We start from the raw sequence: 18,002 nt of genomic DNA on the forward strand, positions 1-18,002 counted from the left end.
ATTTGCATTTTCACTTCCATTTCTGCTTTTGGCCATCTCTCTCACCTCCAATCTCAACCATACCAATTCTTTTTGATCTCTTTCCCTCTCTCCTCCTTTTGTCTACCTCCTCCCCTCTCACCCTGCTCCCATTGTCTCTCTCCTCTCTCCTCTCCCTCCTTCATTTTTTTTCTCTTCTTCCTTCTCTTTTTCCTTCTGATCCCTTTACCTCCACCTTTTAGTGCTAAAAGAATGATAATAGCTGTAACCAAGTGTGTGTATCTGTGCCTTCCTTTAAGTTTGTGGTTAATTTCTCGAAACTGCAGGGGGTAATTTAAAACCGGTTTCTGACAGCAATAAGCTATCCTCTAGGTCTATATGGAGATTATTGCACCGGCCTTAGTCTGTGAAGGTAATGCATGGTGCTAGGGAGTCTAGTCTGTCTGTGCACATGTCAGCTGAGACAGTGTGACACTTAGATAACTGAGATTGCTTCGTGGGTAACTTGTTCATGTTGGTGCCTCACACATCCTTCCTGTTGGTTCAGGTCCCATGTGGACAGAGACCATTTCTGGTGCTTTGCAGCACTTTTAAGATGTTCTTGGAGTTTCTTGTTGCTCAAATGGGTGAAAATTCCCGAAATGTATAGGGTTCCCTCATCTTCATTGCTTGATTTTGCTTGTGAGAAAGTGTCACTCCTAGTCGTTGAAATGTCACTCATAATTACACTGACATTTTGAAAATGTCACACGTAGCAATCTGAAACCTTGGCAGCTATGCTGCACCCATTTACAATACTTATCTGCTGCTAAAGCTGTTCACACTGTTTAAACCAGATTCACTGTCCATGACGTCAGGGACTGTTAAACTATAAGATAAGATTTCTTACCAGAGAAAAGGCAGACAGCTTCTAACAGTATTTGGGAATGTTTGCTATTTCTTATTACTTTCTTGTGCAAAGCAAATGCTTTGGCCTTGGAACGTTTGTGGAATTTCCTACTTATGCACCAGTAGCTTTCTTTGCACTTTGTAGGCATTATCGGATTGTTTTTACTACTATACAGGCATTCACAATTGCAGTTAAAAAGAGCTTGATTTAAAGGGTGCAGTGGCACTGAGGTCAAAAGCTGTCATAACTCCACTAAGCACCAAATATTGCTATATTTTACTACTAAACTGGCAGTAATAAGCGCAGTTATCTAACAGACACTAGGACTAGGATTTCAATAGAGCAGCAAGTGCAGTGGCACTAGGACCAAAAGCTATAGGCACCCCACGAAACACCTAATATTGCTATATTTTACTAAACAGGTCATCACAAGTGCAGTTATCTTGCAGGCAACAGGGTAATTATTTGAATGGTGCAGAAAGTGCAGTGGCACCGGACCCAAAAGTTGTTAGAATGCCTGTAAACATATAATAATGCTATATTTTACTACTAAACCGGCAGTCACAATTTAAAAGGGGCCCGATTTGAATGGTGCAGCAAATGCAGTGGTACTGGGGCCAAAAGCTATAGGGATCTCACTAAACGCAGAATATGGCTAAATTTTGCTAATAAACAGGCAATTACACATACAGTTACCTAGCAGGCACTAGGCTCAAGATGCAGTGGCACCGGGGCCAACACTTGTCACAACTGCTCTAAACACCAAATATTGCTATATTTAACTACTAGGCATGCAGTCACAAGTGGCGTTCCGCCGCAGGTACCTGGGTCATGATTTCAATGGTTTAGAAGGTGCAGTGACAACTGGGCTCACAGCTCTCTAGAAACCCCTCTAAACACTGAATATTGATTTGTTTTTACTACTAATCAGGCAGTCACATGTGCAGTTACCTTACTGGCAACAGGGTCATTATTTGAATGGTGCAGCAGGTGCAGTGACAGCAAGCCCAAAAGTTATTAGAACTCCTCTAAACACATAATATTGCTATTACATTAGTTCATTCTATTATAACCGTCTTTCATTTAATCTGTCAAAATACTGCTATTACGTAACCACTCTATACAACTAGTAACTGCACAATATGTTGCCTTTTTGTACATATACAAGCCATAACACTTTAACAGACTTTCTACATCGTATATGGCACACCTACGAAGCAAGCAACAACTTAGAACAAAAACAGCTGATTATTAATCAAACAGGACCAACCTCATTCATTTACCGATGTTTGTTATCTCTTTGATGTGCAGCATGAATACACACTAGATTGTTACTGGCCATTCCCATAAAGTTGAAGACATTAGGTGGCACTTGTAGAGGATTATTAGAAACAGGGAGCTTGTTAGGTAGTTATAATTAAGAATGATCAAGAAGAGTTATTCACCACGAAGGAAGTAATACCATACAGAAAAATCAAAGATCAAAAAGATAGGCATCAGTTGTGAAGCTGCAGTTTGCAGATGTCGAATAACAAAACAGAACAGAGAAGATAGAAGAGCAGAAAAAGTATTCAGTAGCTAGAATCTTTTTTTCAATGAGGAATGCATTTCCAATCCCGAGCTTCATCATTTACTAGTTTTGATATATTTCCAGTATGAGCCACATGGTAGATCCAACATACAATTTGAGGAAGGAATGCAAATATAAGTGCATCTACAGATTTTAGATTACATCGTAAATTCAACTCAAGCAATAGTATATGGTTTGCTGCTGGTGGGTCCTCAACTGACTTTTCCAATCTTTTTTCAATGCAAAGACAAATCTGTGATTACATTCTCAAATGATACTTACAACTAGTGGGACTAAGGCGTCGCAAAGGTCTTGCTGGCTGTAGGGGTTTGCGAATCATTTTCTTGTTTTCCATTAGTTTATTCATGACTGATATTCCACAGTTGGAAATAAAAAATATGTAAGTAAAGATTGTTTCTACTATACAAATTTGATCAAACATGCTCACAGTCCAAGACAAAAGCCAAAATTATTTACAAATGCAAAATACCTTGACAGCGCAGATGTATACCAAAAAATGTTGTGAAACGTAAAACAATTAGAATAGTTACACTAATACATGAGATCAGAGTACACACCTTTTCAATCCATTTAGGCGACACATAAAAAGGTTTCTGTTCTCATTCTCCGTATGATATTAAACAGTTTCTGTTATAAATTGGCCTCCAAATTGAATCTACTTCATATACTGCATACAAAAGTTTGCAACCGCAAACACAGAAGTTTCATAAGGAGCAATTTTACAGTTTATTAAGCTGCTTTGTGGACTGAGATTGCCTGATAGTTCAATTATCGGTAGCCTTTCTCTATGAAAACCCGAAAATGGCACCAACATAAAATAAAGAGTGAGAATGACCCGACTGTGGCACTGGAAATGCTGCTCCTATCAGTTAGCAAATACATCCCGTTCCAACGCTTCTTCGGCTGGCAATAGGCAGAATGTCATGGCGGAATTTCAGGAACAGAGACCTATTTTGACACTCATCAAGTCGCGCTATTTTGACACTCATCAAGTCGCGTCTATATGAAATACAGTGCAGTTGCCCAGTCTTTTTTATCAACCGATATTGGCTGAGCAGCAGTTTTCAAGTCTGGCTTCAGAGAGCTTTGGCTGCCCGCGGTACCCTTTCTATAAATTACTTAAGATATACACACATTGGGCTTCACGCAGTCCCAGAGACGTAATATTCTATGACTGCATGGTACTGGCTGTTTGGTCGCCTCCTATCAGTTCTTTCATTCCTATGCAAGGAGAACTATTTTGCATCTAAACATACACTCAATCAACGCACGATCATTTATACAAGTTCATTTTTTTAAATGTCATACAGGTTTGCAATACCTAAAATTACCACCACTACTACTGCCAAAAATAATTATCACCACCATTTCCACATTTACTATCACAATTACTTTTTAGCACTTCTATAATCCTTATTCCTATTAACACCGCCAACACTTTGTAATAAAATAAGCCTCGGAAAACCCACGAGGCGTGGTTTAAAAATAAAACTACAGCCACACATATTGTCTTTGCCAATTCGGGAAATATCTGCCACCTGACTGAGAGAAATACTTTATACCTATCAGAATACTTAATAATGACATACTGCAATTTAATCAGATACTGCAATTGTCCCTGTCAATTCTGCAGGATCCATTTTTCTTACACTACCGTGGGCTTCGTTCACTTCCAGCACAGGCCTATCTAACCACATTAGGCAAAAAATAATTGATCAATCAGTAAGTTGCTATGTAGAGCGTGACTTGTCACACGGGGGTTCTTCTGGCGCTGGGGTTCTGCGAGCCTCGGTCGAAGAGCCATGTCTTGAGCTTCTTCCTGAAATCTTCACGGAAGGGAAGGTTTGTAGGTGGAGGGGTAGCTTGTTGCAGGACCTGGCGGTGAGGTAGGAGAAGGAACGACCTCAACAGCGGCTCCAACGGATGGGGGGGGGGGCGGGGGGGGTGGGGGGGATGTGAACCAGGCAAAGGGAGGTGGAGTGGAGCTCCCTGGTCAGTCGGTGGAAAGTCAGGCGGTAGTTGATGTAGGCGGGTCCAGAGTTATGGAGGGACTTGTAGGTGTGTCTCAGGAGTTTGAAGAGGCATCTTTCCTGGATCGAGGGCCAGTGGCATGCTTTGATGTGAGGAGTGGTGCTGGTTCTTCTGAGGAGGATGAGGGTGAGTCTTTCTGCGGAGTTCTGGATGGTCTGGAGGGAGTTTAGTAGTTGTTTGGTGGTTCCGTTGTTGAGTGTGTTGCTGTAATCAATGCAGCTGTAGACAAGGGTTTGGGTGAGCGGTTTCCTGGTGGAGAAGGGGATCCATTGGAAGACCTTGCGAAGGTAAACAACCTTTACAAAGCAACTTTTACCACGCAGTGCCTTTACAACGCGGTATTTACAACGCAAACCATTACAACGCATTGCGCTGGGGGGCGCTCTAGGATAGGGAATACGTTTAATTTACTATCCAACACCTTCCCTAGTGTCCACGGGGACTGGTGTTGGAATAGTAAATTAAACTTTTCACTATCCAGCACCCCAAAGCGCTATGCGTTGTAATGGATTGCGATGTAAAAACCGCGTTGTAAAGGCATGCGTGGTAAAAGCATGCGTTGTAATGTCATACATCCCCTTGCGAAGCATGCAGAGGGTGTGGAAGCAGGCAGCGGAGATGGCGTTGACCTGTTGCTTCATGGTCAGTTGGCTGTCCAGAACGATTGAGGTTGGGTGCGTGGTCGGAGGGAGTTGGTGAGGTGCAGTGTGTGGTGGGCCACTAGGTGTCATGCCAGGAAGAGAACTTGTTCATTAAGAGGAGTACATCCATTTTGGACTTCATCCAGGTGGCAATGCCAGACATGGTGTTTCAGAAGTAAGCTCTGGTGTTGTTGGCATCTTCTGTGAGGGATAGGATTAGCTGTGTTTTGCTGGCGTAGAAGATGATGTTGAGTCTGTGGAAGTGGCATCATGTAGGTGTTGAAGAGGGTGGGGCTAAGGGAGGAGCCCTGGCTGTTACCGCAGATGATGTTTTTGGGTTCGGAGGAGACAAGGGAAAGATGGCTCCTCTGTGTTCGACCATAGAGGAAGGAGGCGATCCAGTGAGAGAGTTACCTTGGATGCCAATGCTGGTGGACACTGGTGATGAGGGTGTGGTGGGAGATGGTGTTGAAGCCCACCGGGATGTTGAGGAGGATATGAGCAGCTGTTTCACCTTGGTTGAGGTGGCGTCTGAGGACATCCGTTGCTGCTATCAGGGTGGTCTTTGTGCTGTGGGTGGACCGGAAGCCTGATGTGCAGGAGTCGTGCAGGTTGTTTTCTTTGAAGTACTCTGTGAGCTGGTGGCTGATTACTTTTTCCAGGACCTTGGCAGGTAAAAGCAGCAACGAGATGGGCCGGTAGTTCTTGAGTTCATTGGGGTCAGCGGAGGATTTCTTCCAGAGGGGCTTGACCTCCGCATGCTTCCATGCACTGGAAACAGTGGCTGGAGTCATCAAAGTGTTGAGGATCTCTGTTAGGATGCCAATTTCTTTCCTTCCTAGATTGCAGATGTGGTGTGGGTAGGGGTCCGTGGATGCACCAGAATGGATAGAGTTCATAATGGTGGTGGTGTCTTGAGTTGAGAGTCTGTGCGCTGGTGGGTGTAGGTGGCGTCGGTTTGAGTGCAGAGGTGGTTGAGGTCGTTGGGTCTAAGTTGCTGCAAATGTCTGTGATCTTGTGGTGGAAGTAGTCTGCTAGGGTGTCGCAGAGGGATTGGGAGGGGTGGATCATGTTTTCGGTGGCAGCAGGGTTAGAGAACTCCAGGCCAATGCTGAAGAGTTCCTTGGTGTGATTGGTGCTCGCCTTGATGTGGTTGGTGCAGGCGTACTTCTTGGCCTCCCTGAGGTGGTGGTGGTAATTTGTGAGGGCAGATCTGAAGGTACCAAGGTCGGCTGGGTTCTTGCTGGAGTGCCAGTGTCTCCCAAATTTCTTACAATGGCATCTGAGGGTTAGTAGTTCGGGAATGAACCAGCTGTTGTGCTTGGCAGAACTACTGCAGGTGGTGTTCTACAAGGGGACGATGGTGTCGCCGGCGGTGGCAATCAAATTGGAGAAGCTCTGGACGCTGAATTAGAGGGTGGCGGAGGGGTCGGTTCTGGTCTCTTTGATGACAGAGATCGAGAGGGGTACAGTGTCTCAGCTCCAAGTCCGACAGGGGTGGGTGAGAGGTCTGGTTGGGGTTCTGGCTTGCCTGCGAGGGAGAAATGGATGATGCTGTGGTCTTTCCAGGTCAGCTTGTTTGCATGGAAGAACGTCACTGTTAGACAAGATAGGGTCCAGTGTGTGACCTGCGCTGTGCGTAGGGGTGGTGAGCAGATGTGAGAGGCTGGTGTTGCTAATATTCTTCAAGAGGGTGGCAGAGTTGGTGTTGTTGGGGGTCTTCGAGGTGGAAGATCAGGTCTCCCAGGAAGATGCAGTGATTGGAGCAGAGCATCTTTACCATAAATCAACGATAACTTCAACCTTATGCTTCCTTAACATGTCATAAAAACATGATCTCTGCATGCTGGTTCTGCGGTCTTTTTGGGTAAGTGTCCCTGGAATTCTATCTTTCACAAACAGTTGCATGCAAACTAAGATCTGCTCAGTTTATTTCCATTTCATGAAAAGACAGCTCGTTTCACGCAAACAAAATATCAGTATAAGTATTAATACCGACTATTAAAGGTGCATTTGCACTGTCTTATCGATCCACCCTAAAATGTTAAAAAATAATAATAATGAAACCTTCCGTAGCTTATTTCCCTGCTCACAGAAAATAATGTCAGGAGAACAGCCATTTCCAGGGACTATCTTTTACTACTTTAACAATAAGTCAGCTGGACCCACCAAGTGTCAAGGATATTGTTTATTTTGTACGACATTGTATTAAGAGTTGAAGAGAATGGTTTGTTGAGCAATTAAGTGGTAATCATCGATCTTTCCTTTAACAAAATGGGTTAATTACAACAGAAGGACATATTTCACAAATATTTCAAGCAAGCACTGATAAAGCCAATAATTTGGATTTTTGTAAAAGGGGAAAGGTTTTCTCAACCTTTATTAATACACAGAGAGAAGATTTAACATTGTTAGTAGAGGAGAAAGCTTGTTGCACACACGATAGATACAGTGTGGTAGTAATTCAAGCTTATCTTACAAAGGGACATTATTTTACCATTTAGGTCCTTGCAGGGGAATACCTTCTGGTGTCTACTCTTTATTATTTTGGGGTATTTGACTAAAAGGATAACTGTGAGACAGGTTAGTGTCTTGAAGTTAGCTGGACTAATGTGACTAGGCTCCCACCCTCGGCTTGTCGATACAATTTCACAATGTTTGAGCATAGCAAGCCCACTGAATAATAATAATACAGTTAGATACAAATTCCAAATTAGGCTCAGATACAAGAATAAAAACTGAGCAAGTGAAATGAAAAAAGAAAATGGAAATCAAACAAAGGGATCAAAGTTTTTTCAAAATGTAAATGCTGCACAGGAAAAACAATGTTATACGTTATTTAAGCTGAAGTCAGAATCAGTTTTGAAAAAAGAAACTACTTTAACATGTCTGATTGGGACTTGGGGACCTAGGTAAAATGATCTCCAAGATTACCAGGGTAAGATAGAGGTTGGAGATTTGGTAAAATGTTTTTCTTTCACATTAAGAAACAAGCATTCTGTAGGAAAATAAAATCCAACAGTTTGCACCCTATGGCTATACTTAGTATACTCAAGCCTTTCTTACATCTAAAGTTGTCATGCCTTTTTGCTTTCACATTGACCTTGCAATCTGGTTCTTTTCTACCAGAAGAACAAGTTACTTACCTTCGGTAATGATGTATATGTAAGAGATATATGTAGTTATGGATTCCATACCTTAAAATTACCCCAGGCATCAGACTGGAGAAATGTGTTTGTAGCAGTACCCCTGTGTGTCAGTAGGTGGCGTTGGTCGACTTAGTCTGTCGTCATCATGATCGCCAGGATGACGCAGCGGTGTCTACTTAGATGCCGCCCCTGCGCGCTGACGTCAGTTTTGACACAACTTTCCACATCAGAGCCATGTAAGATACTGACCATTGGTACACATAACTAGGGCCCTAGAAGGGTGGCTCAATCCCTAGAATTCAGCTCACAGAACGGGGGGATGGGTAGGTCAGTTAGGTATGGATTAGTTACTTACCTGTAATCCTAGTTCTCTTCCAGGGGTATCCTCATTAAAGTCATAAGCATTAGAATATTCCCGCCTACGTGCGGGACCCCGGAAACACTATATTATATGTGCCCCACATATAAATACACATATATATATAAACCATATATATATATAAAAAACAAGCAATAGCAGCTAGATCACATTAGAGCTGAAATATGCTGTGAAGAATTTCCACCATACATGAATAATAAGCATTAGAAACAGGAGAAAACAACACCAAAGCTTGTTTAGGAATTGTTTTAATGCTCAAAAAGCAGTAGAAATTCTCAGAACTCACTGGAAGCATAGGAAGCTCCCAGGCTGCATTGCAAACACACAGTCTAACCAGACTGAAAAGCTAACCTGTAGCGAAATAACAAAAAACTGACACTGTGCCTTTAAGGCACTCATGACCCCCTGAATCCCATCATGCCTCAGGAGTGGCAGTTAGGCAGTTGTTCTTTTCGGAGACTGAAAACCAAACCCAATAACACTTAGGTCAACAATATCTCCTTATGAACAGTTATTCCTTGCCCGGGGAGGCGGGAGGGTTGCTTATGACTTTGATGAGGATACCCCTGGAAGAGAACTAGGATTACAGGTAAGTAACTAATCCTTCTCTTCCAGGGGATCCTCATCAATAGTCATAAGCATTAGAATAGAATAGCGAGCCTCTCCTCATCTCTGCGGGCAAAGGAAAGATAAGACAGAAATCTCATCAACAAGCTTGAGTAGACAGAACCGACTACCCAAACAGATTCCTCAAGGAGGCTTGCCCTACTTGAGTGTCAGTCCTGGAATCAGAGTCGAGGCAGTAATGCCTCGTAAAGGTATGCACTGATTTCCAGGTCGCGGCCTTGCATATTTCTGACATGGGAACGTCATGCAAGAAAGCCACTGTAGCCGCCTTCCCTCTAGTGGAATGCGCTTTTGGGGAAATCAACAAAGGTTTTCCCGCCAGTTGATAGGCCAGCTTAATGCAAGAAACAATCCACCTAGAAACGGACCTCTTTGCCGCTGGAAAACCAGTTCTCATAGCACCATAGTTTACAAACAGTTGGTCTGTTTTCCTAATCCCTTTAGTCATTTCCAAATAAAACTTCAGCACTCTTTTAAGATCTAATGAGTGAAGGGACCGCTCAGCCAGGGTCGCCGGATTTGGAAAAAAAGAAGGGAGAGAGATAGACTGATTGATATGAAAATCAGATATGACTTTAGGCAAGAAGGAAGGGTGAGCCCTCAGAACCACTCTGTTATGGTGGAATACCGTATAAGGTTCCTTTGCACAGAGCGCCTGTATCTCACTGACCCTGCGTGCAGAGGTAATTGCCACCAAAAAAGCTGCCTTCCAAGAGAGATGTTGTAAGGAAGCTTTGTGGATTGGCTCGAAAGGTGGAGACATCAACCTTGATAGAACTAGGTTTAATTCCCACGGAGGAGAAGGATTTCGCACAGGGGGATACACCTTCAATCCCTGGAGGAAATCCTTGACCACTGGAACCTGAAAGAAAGACACCTGGTCAGGCGACTTCCTGTAAGCCACAATAGCTGACAAATGCACTCTAATGGAAGCGTACTTTAAACCAGCTGTTGCGAGTGAAAGGAGGTATGGTAATATGACGTCCTCCTGCCCCTTAATCGGATCCAAATGCTGATCCCTACACCACAAGTAAAACCGTTTCCACTTGAAGGCATAGGATGCTCTCGTGGAAGGTCTCTTAGCCTCCTTTAAAATGCTCATACAGTCAGGAGGTAGGTTCAAATGTCCGTATTGCAGGACCTCAGGAGCCATGCTGTTAGGTTCAATGATGGGAGGTTGGGATGCATTATCCTCCCGTTCATTTTGCTCAACAGGTCCGGTCTGCAAGGGAGTCGTTTGTGTGGACACACAGACAGATGTAGAAGGTCCGGATACCACCACTGCCGAGGCCAGTCCGGAGCAATTAGGATCATCTCCATGTTCGTCCTGAGGAGCTTGGACACCACTCTTGGGATCAGAGCCAGGGGAGGAAACGCGTACGCGAACATCCCTGCCCAATCCAACAGGAGAGCGTTCCCCAGCGTCCCTGGTCTGTGGAACCTGGACGCGAAGGCGTGGCACTTGGAGTTTTCGTCGTCTGCGAACAAGTCTATGGACGGACGCCCCCAGCAACGAAAAAGTTCTTCTACTACTTCGTCGTGTAGCACCCAGTCTGGCTGATCTTTGAAGTGCCTGCTGAGTGCGTCTGCCTTGACGTTCAACTCGCCCGGAAGATGCACCGCCACCACTGTGAGACCTCGAGCGAGGAGCCAATGCCATATTGTTTGAGCCTCTCGAGACAGTGGGCGAGATCTTGTGCCTCCTTGCTTGTTCAGATAGAACATGGTTGTCGTATTGTCCGTCTGAACCAGGACTGAGTTGTCTGTGATCGCTGGCAGGAAAGCTTTGAGAGCCAGGAATACCGCTCTGAGTTCCAGCATGTTGATGTGGCATGTCTGCTCCTGCGCAGACCACCGGCCCTGAATCTGAAGCTGACCCATGTGTGCTCCCCAGCCGTGCAGGGAGGCATCTGTCACGATAGATAGGGATGGGATGGGTTGATGAAACGGCACTCCCACCATCACATTGTGTCTCCGAGTCCACCATCTGACGGACTCTTTTGTCGCTTGGGAAAGATGGATATGGTCCTCCCAGCGACCTGTTGCCTGGTCCCACTGATCCTCCAGGGCCTGCTGCAGAGGACGCATTCTCAGCCTGGCGTGTGGGATGAGAAAAATGCAGGACGCCATGGAACCCAGCAGAGACGCCACCTGTCGTGCTGTTGGGGGACGAGACTCCAGCAGAATCCCGCACTTCAGGGTCATGGAAGAAAGTCTCTCCTCCGAAGGAAACGCTCTTCCCACGCTTGTGTCCAGAACGGAGCCTAGGTAGTGGATGGATTGCGTAGGCCGCAGGACTGACTTCTCCAGGTTCACATGGAGGCCGAGTCTGTGAAGCTGTTGCAGGCACAGATGCAGATCTTGTGTTACCCGTACCGGGGATGAACCCTTCAGGAGCCAGTCGTCCAGATATGGGTAAACGAAGAGACCCTTCTTGTGAAGAAAAGCCGCCACCACCGCCATGCATTTGGTGAAGACTCGTGGTGCGGACTTGAGACCGAAGGGTAACACCTTGTACTGGTAGTGTTTGTGCCCCACGACAAACCTCAGGTACTTTCGATGTTGCTGCGCAATCGAGATGTGAAAGTACGCATCTTGAAGATCCACCGAACACATCCAATCTCCGGCTTGTAGATGTGGACATATTTGGTGAAGCTCCAACATGCGGAACTTTTCCTTGACGATGACCTTGTTTAGGAGTCGCAGGTCGAGTATGGGTCTGAACTTGTCCTCCTGATCTTTCTTGGGGACAAGGAAATATCTGGAGTAAACTCCTTTGCCTCTTAGAGCGCGAGGAACTTCTTCTATCGCTCTTTTTTGCAGCAGGATCGCCACCTCTCGACGGAGCAAGCTCAGTTGGTGAGGGCAAGAGCTCTTGGGAGGAATGCTCTTTGGAAGAGCACGGAAACGTATCCTGTAACCACTTCGCAGTATATTCAGCACCCACTGATCTTTTGTGATGCTGACCCACTCCTTCAGGTGTTGAGATGCACTTCCTCCCACCGGAGTGGGCAACGGTGTCAGAGGAAGCCACTGTTCAGGCCTTTCCTCCTCTTGGGGCGTTGGAGGACTGCTGGCGGCCCCCCCTGCCCCTGCTGGGTTTACCGTGAAACTGGGGTTTACCCTGAGCTTTGTTCTGCGACCACTGAGGGGTTTGAACCCTCTGCTGGGCCCCTCTCCCCCTGTTGGACTTGAAGCGGCGCTTGAACTCCTTCTTCTTCTCCAAGCCCACCGCCTTCACCGTGTCCAGTTCAGTCTTCATTCGGGTCATTTCCTCGTCTGCGTGTTCTCCGAAGAGGGCAGAACCCGAGAAAGGGAGATTCAGAATCCGATGTTGGGCATCCGGCTTCAGCCCCGTAAGGCGCAACCAGGCCGATCTTCTGGCGCAAACTCCATGGGCATAGGAATGACCCGACAGCACCGCCCCATCCGCGGCCGTGCTGATCATCTGGTTAGCCACCAGACACCCCTCCGTAACAGTTTCCTCAAAGTCCTGCTGATCCTCTTTCGGCAGCTTCGCTTTGAATCTCTCCATCGAGTCCCATAAGGCCCTGTCATACCGGCCCAGGAGCGCAGCTGCACTGGAGACCTTAAGAGTGGAAGCCGCAGAGTTGCAGACCTTCCTACCCCAGGAGTCTTGGGTCTTGCTGTCCTTATCTGGCGGGACTGAAGACGAACCAGCAACCGCATGTGTCTTTCTTGCCGCTGCCACGATGACCGAGTCCGCCGGAGGGTCAGACCTCACAAACACCGGGTCAGAAGCCGCAGGTTTGTACTTCTTCGTGATGCGTGCTGGCACTGCTCTGAGTGAAGCCGGGGTCAGGAAAACGTCCTTGACCGGATCCAAAATCCCTGGGACCAACGGCAGCAGAGGTCTGGAGATGGCCTTTTTGTGCAATGTTTCGAAAATGACCGTCGTCGTGACTTGAGGAACAGACATTTCAATGTTTAGTTTAAGTGCACCTCTCTGCAGAACGTCCAGGTATGTGCCAATATCATCCACAGGGGAGGACCTGGACGTTGGACTGTCTGTCAAAGTCAGAGAGTAGTCCCTCTTCGACGACCTGGTAGATGAAGTGGAAGAGGTAGACGGGGTACGTCTATGCCGATGGTGAGAACTGCGTCCCCGCTCCCTCGACTTCCTGGGACGCTCCTCCCGTCTAGGAGAGCGCGACCTGACCCGATCCCTTGGGCGATGGTCTCTTCTAGGAGATCGGGACGCCCTGGGCGATCCGGCTGGAGACCGCTCAGGAGACCTGCCCCGAGGGACATAAGCCTTTCGGCCATCCCGTCTAGGGTCCTTTGCAGGCGATCTAGATCTTCCCCGACCGTCCCGCCTGGCTTCCCTTGTGGGCGAGCGGGACCCCCTTGGCGCCCTGGTGGGTAGATCCACAGGCGTGGAGCGCCTGGGTGGGCTACGTCTGTCTATCTCCTCCACCATGTCCTGGAGAGCTGACCTGTGGCGCGGGCTGGCATATTCCTGCATACGCCTGGTAGCCCCATCGTCTCTCCAATGGTCCAGGGACCGGTACCATCTTGGCGACAGCCGGATGCGTCCCGCAGAAGGGTCCGGCCGACGTTCAGGCGTCCTGTGCACCGGGCTTCTAGATCTGGAGTGTGCAGTAGAGGAGCCCGAGGACCGATGAGAAGAATGGTGAGAAGCAGATTCTGTCACCATGATCGTGTCCGAGCGCCTCGACGTCGAGCGCTCCCTTCTCGCCGCCGGCCGCTTCCGAGGGGTTGGGGGATCAAACAACCTCGATCCCGAGCGGCTATGCGAACGTTCATAGTCTCTCGACGTCGAGCGGCGATGAGCAACCGCCGACGGAGCCTTCTGCCTTGACGTCGAGCGATGGTGTCTGGTCGTCGACGGGGACCTCAGCCTCGACGTCGAACGTCGATGACCTGTCGCCGACGGAGGCTTCTCTCTTGACGCTGAATGGCCTGTCGTCAACGGAGCTCTCTGCTTCGACGCCGAATGGCGATGGTCAGTCGCCGACGTAGAGCCATGCCTCGACGTCGGATGCCTGTGCGACGACGGCGGAGGGGTATTGGGCACCCTCGACGCCGAACGCCGCTGCTGCTGCACCGACGGGGACCGCGTCCTCGACGCCGATCGACGAGCACCCGTCGACGGCGGAGGAGTCACCTTCCTCGACGCCGATCGTCGCCTGGTTGACGACGGCGAGGTGACGTCCCTCGACGCCGATCGTCGCCTGGTTGACGACGTCGGAGGGGTAATGGATCTCGACGCCGACCGTCGCCCGGTTGACGGCGGCGGAGTAGCCTTCCTCGACGCCGATCGCCGCCCGGTTGACGACGGCGGAGGCGATTTCGAAGATGCCGCCTTCGATGACGCACCTGGCCTTCCCCTCGATGGCGAGCCCGCCGTTGACGGCAGCTTCCCAGAGGAAAATCCTTCCTGTGGATCTGTTCTCAGCGCCGAGCCCGACGCTAAGTTAGAAGGACGTGAAGACTTCTTCTTTGAAGACGAATGGGCCTTCTTGGAGCCCTTCTTCACTGGGGACCTCCCTCTCGAAGCTCTGTGGGCCAGGCCATAAATCCGAATTCTCTCCCTGTCCTTGAGAGTCCTGCCTGATAGGTTCTCACAGTGTGGACAGGTTTCAGGATCATGGTCATCAGGCAGGCAAACAATACAGACCTCGTGGCTGTCTGTCTTGGCCTTCTTGCTGTTGCAAGAGGGACATTTATCAAAAAGAGATGGCATTTTCGAAGTAAAATGTCCTCCAAACTGCTCAAAAAAGGCAGTATCTTACTTGACAAGGTGGTAGACGTCGAAGTAAGAGCAAAAAGCTTGAAAAAGAAGCAATTTTCTGCAGAAAATTCAGAAAATTAGTGGAGCTGTGTAAACCAGGGTCCTTCACTGAAGGAGCCGGAAAGAACAACTGCCTAACTGCCACTCCTGAGGCATGATGGGATTCAGGGGGTCATGAGTGCCTTAAAGGCACAGTGTCAGTTTTTTGTTATTTAGCTACAGGTTAGCTTTTCAGTCTGGTTAGACTGTGTGTTTGCAATGCAGCCTGGGAGCTTCCTATGCTTCCAGTGAGTTCTGAGAATTTCTACTGCTTTTTGAGCATTAAAACAATTCCTAAACAAGCTTTGGTGTTGTTTTCTCCTGTTTCTAATGCTTATTATTCATGTATGGTGGAAATTCTTCACAGCATATTTCAGCTCTAATGTGATCTGGCTGCTATTGCTTGTTTTTTATATACATATATGGTTTATATATATATATGTGTATTTATATGTGGGGCACATATAATATAGTGTTTCCGGGGTCCCGCACGTAGGCGGGAATATTCTAATGCTTATGACTATTGATGAGGATCCCCTGGAAGAGAACTATAACTACATATGTCTCCTACAGATACATCGTTACTGAAGGTAAGTAACTTGTTCATCTGAAAGATACTGTAGTTATAGATTCCTTACCTTAGAACAGATACCCCAGCAATACCAACCCCGGTGGTGGGTCTGCGAACTAAGTTCACACCAGAAAGTCCTTGAGAATAGAACAGCCAAAGAAGCCGAATCTGTGGACTTGGCTGTCCAGGCAGTGATGTTTAGTGAACGTGCGTGGGGATGCCCACGTGGCTGCCTGGCAGATGTCAACCAGTGGAACTCCACGTCCCAAAGCAGTAGTGGCTGCAGTCGCCCTGGATAAGTGGGCGCGCAGTTCTCCTGGAGATTCCTTTTTTGCCAAAGAATAACAGATCTTGATGCAGAGGACAACCCATCAAGAGATGATAGGTTTGTGCACGGCCTGACCTTCCTTGGCGCCCACATAACCTACGAAGAGTTGATTGTCCACACGGAATTCTTAAGTGCGGTCAAGGTAGAAGAACAGCCCACGTTTTGGGTTCAGACAGTCGAGTCTCTCCTCTTTGGAAGGGTGCGGAGGCGGGAAGAAGGTGGGCAATGAGATGGTCTGACCTGGGAAACATCCTTTACAACGCAACTTTTACAACGCAGTGCCTTTACGACGCAACTTTGACAACGCAAAACATTACAACGCATTGCGCTGGGGGGCGCTCTAGGATAGGAAATACGTTTAATTTACTATCCAACACCTTCCCTAGTGTCCACAGGGACTGGAGTTGGAATAGTAAATTAAACTATTCACAATCCAGCACCCCAAAGCACTATGAGTTGTAAAGGTTTGCGATGTAAAAAACGCGTTGTAAAGGCATGCGTGGTAAAAGCATGCGTTGTAACGTCATACATCCAGTCTGACCTATGTGGAAAGAGGTAACCACTTTGGGCAGAATAGAGGGCCTAGTGCGAAGGACCACTTTGTGCGGATGAACAGTAAGAAAAGGAGGCTTGGAAGACAGAGCTTGAAGCTCACTCAACCTGCGAGCAGAGGTGATGGCAAGCAGGAAAGCAGTCTTCAACAAAAGAAGATGAAGAGGACAATTATGTAGTGGCTCAAAGGGAGCACACATAAGCTAATTAAGTACAATATTCAAGTCCAACTGGGGCATTACTAAAGGAGAAGGAGGAAAGAGATGAGTAATGCCCTTCAGAAATCTGTTTAAAAAAGGGGACTGAAAAGAGAAGGCTTATCAGGAAGGCAAAGAAAGGCCGAAATGGCCAAACGATAGCCTTTAAGAGTGCCTAGAGCAGAGCCCTGCTGAGCCAAAAGGAATGAAGAGGAGAACCTCTGATAGAGGGGCAGAAAGGGGATCCACAGCCTTTGCTGTGCACCATGCCACAAATGTGTTCCATCTACAGGCATATATTGATTTAGTGGAGGGATGCCTGGCTGCCAAGATGACATTACAGACTTTGGGAGGAAGGTCAAAAGCTGTCAAATGTCACTGCTCAATCTCCACGCAAGGAGGTGGATGCTGGACAGATTCGGGTGGAGGACCGTCCCCTGCTGCTACGACAGAAGATCCTCCTGAAGAGATAGTCTTATTGTGGGGATCGATGGCCATGCTTAAGTGCCCGGGGTACCAGACTCTTCATCCCCAGTCTGGAGCCACAAGAATGACTTGGGCCCGGTCGTGCTTGATCTTCTTCAGCACTCTGGGCAGAACTGGTACAGGAGGCAGCAATTCCATTAGGAACCAAAAAGGCGTCGCTTAACGAGTGCCCTCTGGAAACTCAAATGCGCAGTACTGCTGACATTTCGTGTTCTCGATCTAACCAAGGCTCTCTCCACTGCTGAAAGAGACCTTTCACCACCTCTGAGTGAAGACGCCATTCGTGATCCATCATGCAGCGGTGGCCGAGTTAGTCCGCCCTGGCGTTCATGGAACCTGCCAGGTGTTGAACCACCAGGGATATACCCTGATGTTCCAGCCACGACCCCTCCCAGCCTTGTTTGTTGCAGTACCACATGTCGGTGGTGTTTTCCATGAACACCTGCCATACCCTTCCTTTGACAGAAGGAAGGAATGCCTTCAGTGCGAGACAGATCGCCCGAAGCATCAGAAGGTTGATGTGGAGCCCGGACTCAGCGGAAGACCAGAGGCCTCTCATCTCAGCATCTCCCATGTTGCTGTGTCATCCCAGGAGTGATACATCTATCACCATCATGAACTTTGGTTGGGGAAGGGAGAGGGCTCTGCCGTTGACCCATTCCTGGCTCGTGAGCTACCACCTCAACTAGCGTGCAGCCCCTCCGAGATCTGGACGACATTGGAAAGACTTCCCTGATGCTGCGTCCACTGGAACTTCAGGTCCCACT

At 47.7% G+C, this 18,002-nt stretch overlaps 1 protein-coding gene across 7 annotated transcripts in view; it reads right to left on the bottom strand.

Annotated features, from left to right (window-relative positions):
- C4_1H8orf88 (chromosome 4_1 C8orf88 homolog) overlaps positions 1 to 18,002 on the bottom strand; it is a 736,309-nt gene that overhangs the window by 505,995 nt on the left and 212,312 nt on the right. For all 7 annotated transcript variants that reach the window (XM_086967013.1, XM_086967010.1, XM_086967012.1 and 4 more), the window contains exon 3: positions 2,721 to 2,807. In XM_086967013.1, coding sequence (XP_086823139.1) covers positions 2,721 to 2,805 — 85 coding nt within the window. In that variant the 5' untranslated portion in view covers positions 2,806 to 2,807. The remainder of the gene's footprint in view (positions 1 to 2,720; positions 2,808 to 18,002) is intronic.

The sequence above is a fragment of the Lissotriton vulgaris genome, chromosome 4_1, assembly GCF_964263255.1.
Source record: "Lissotriton vulgaris chromosome 4_1, aLisVul1.2, whole genome shotgun sequence".
Taxonomy (NCBI): Eukaryota; Metazoa; Chordata; class Amphibia; order Caudata; family Salamandridae; genus Lissotriton; species Lissotriton vulgaris.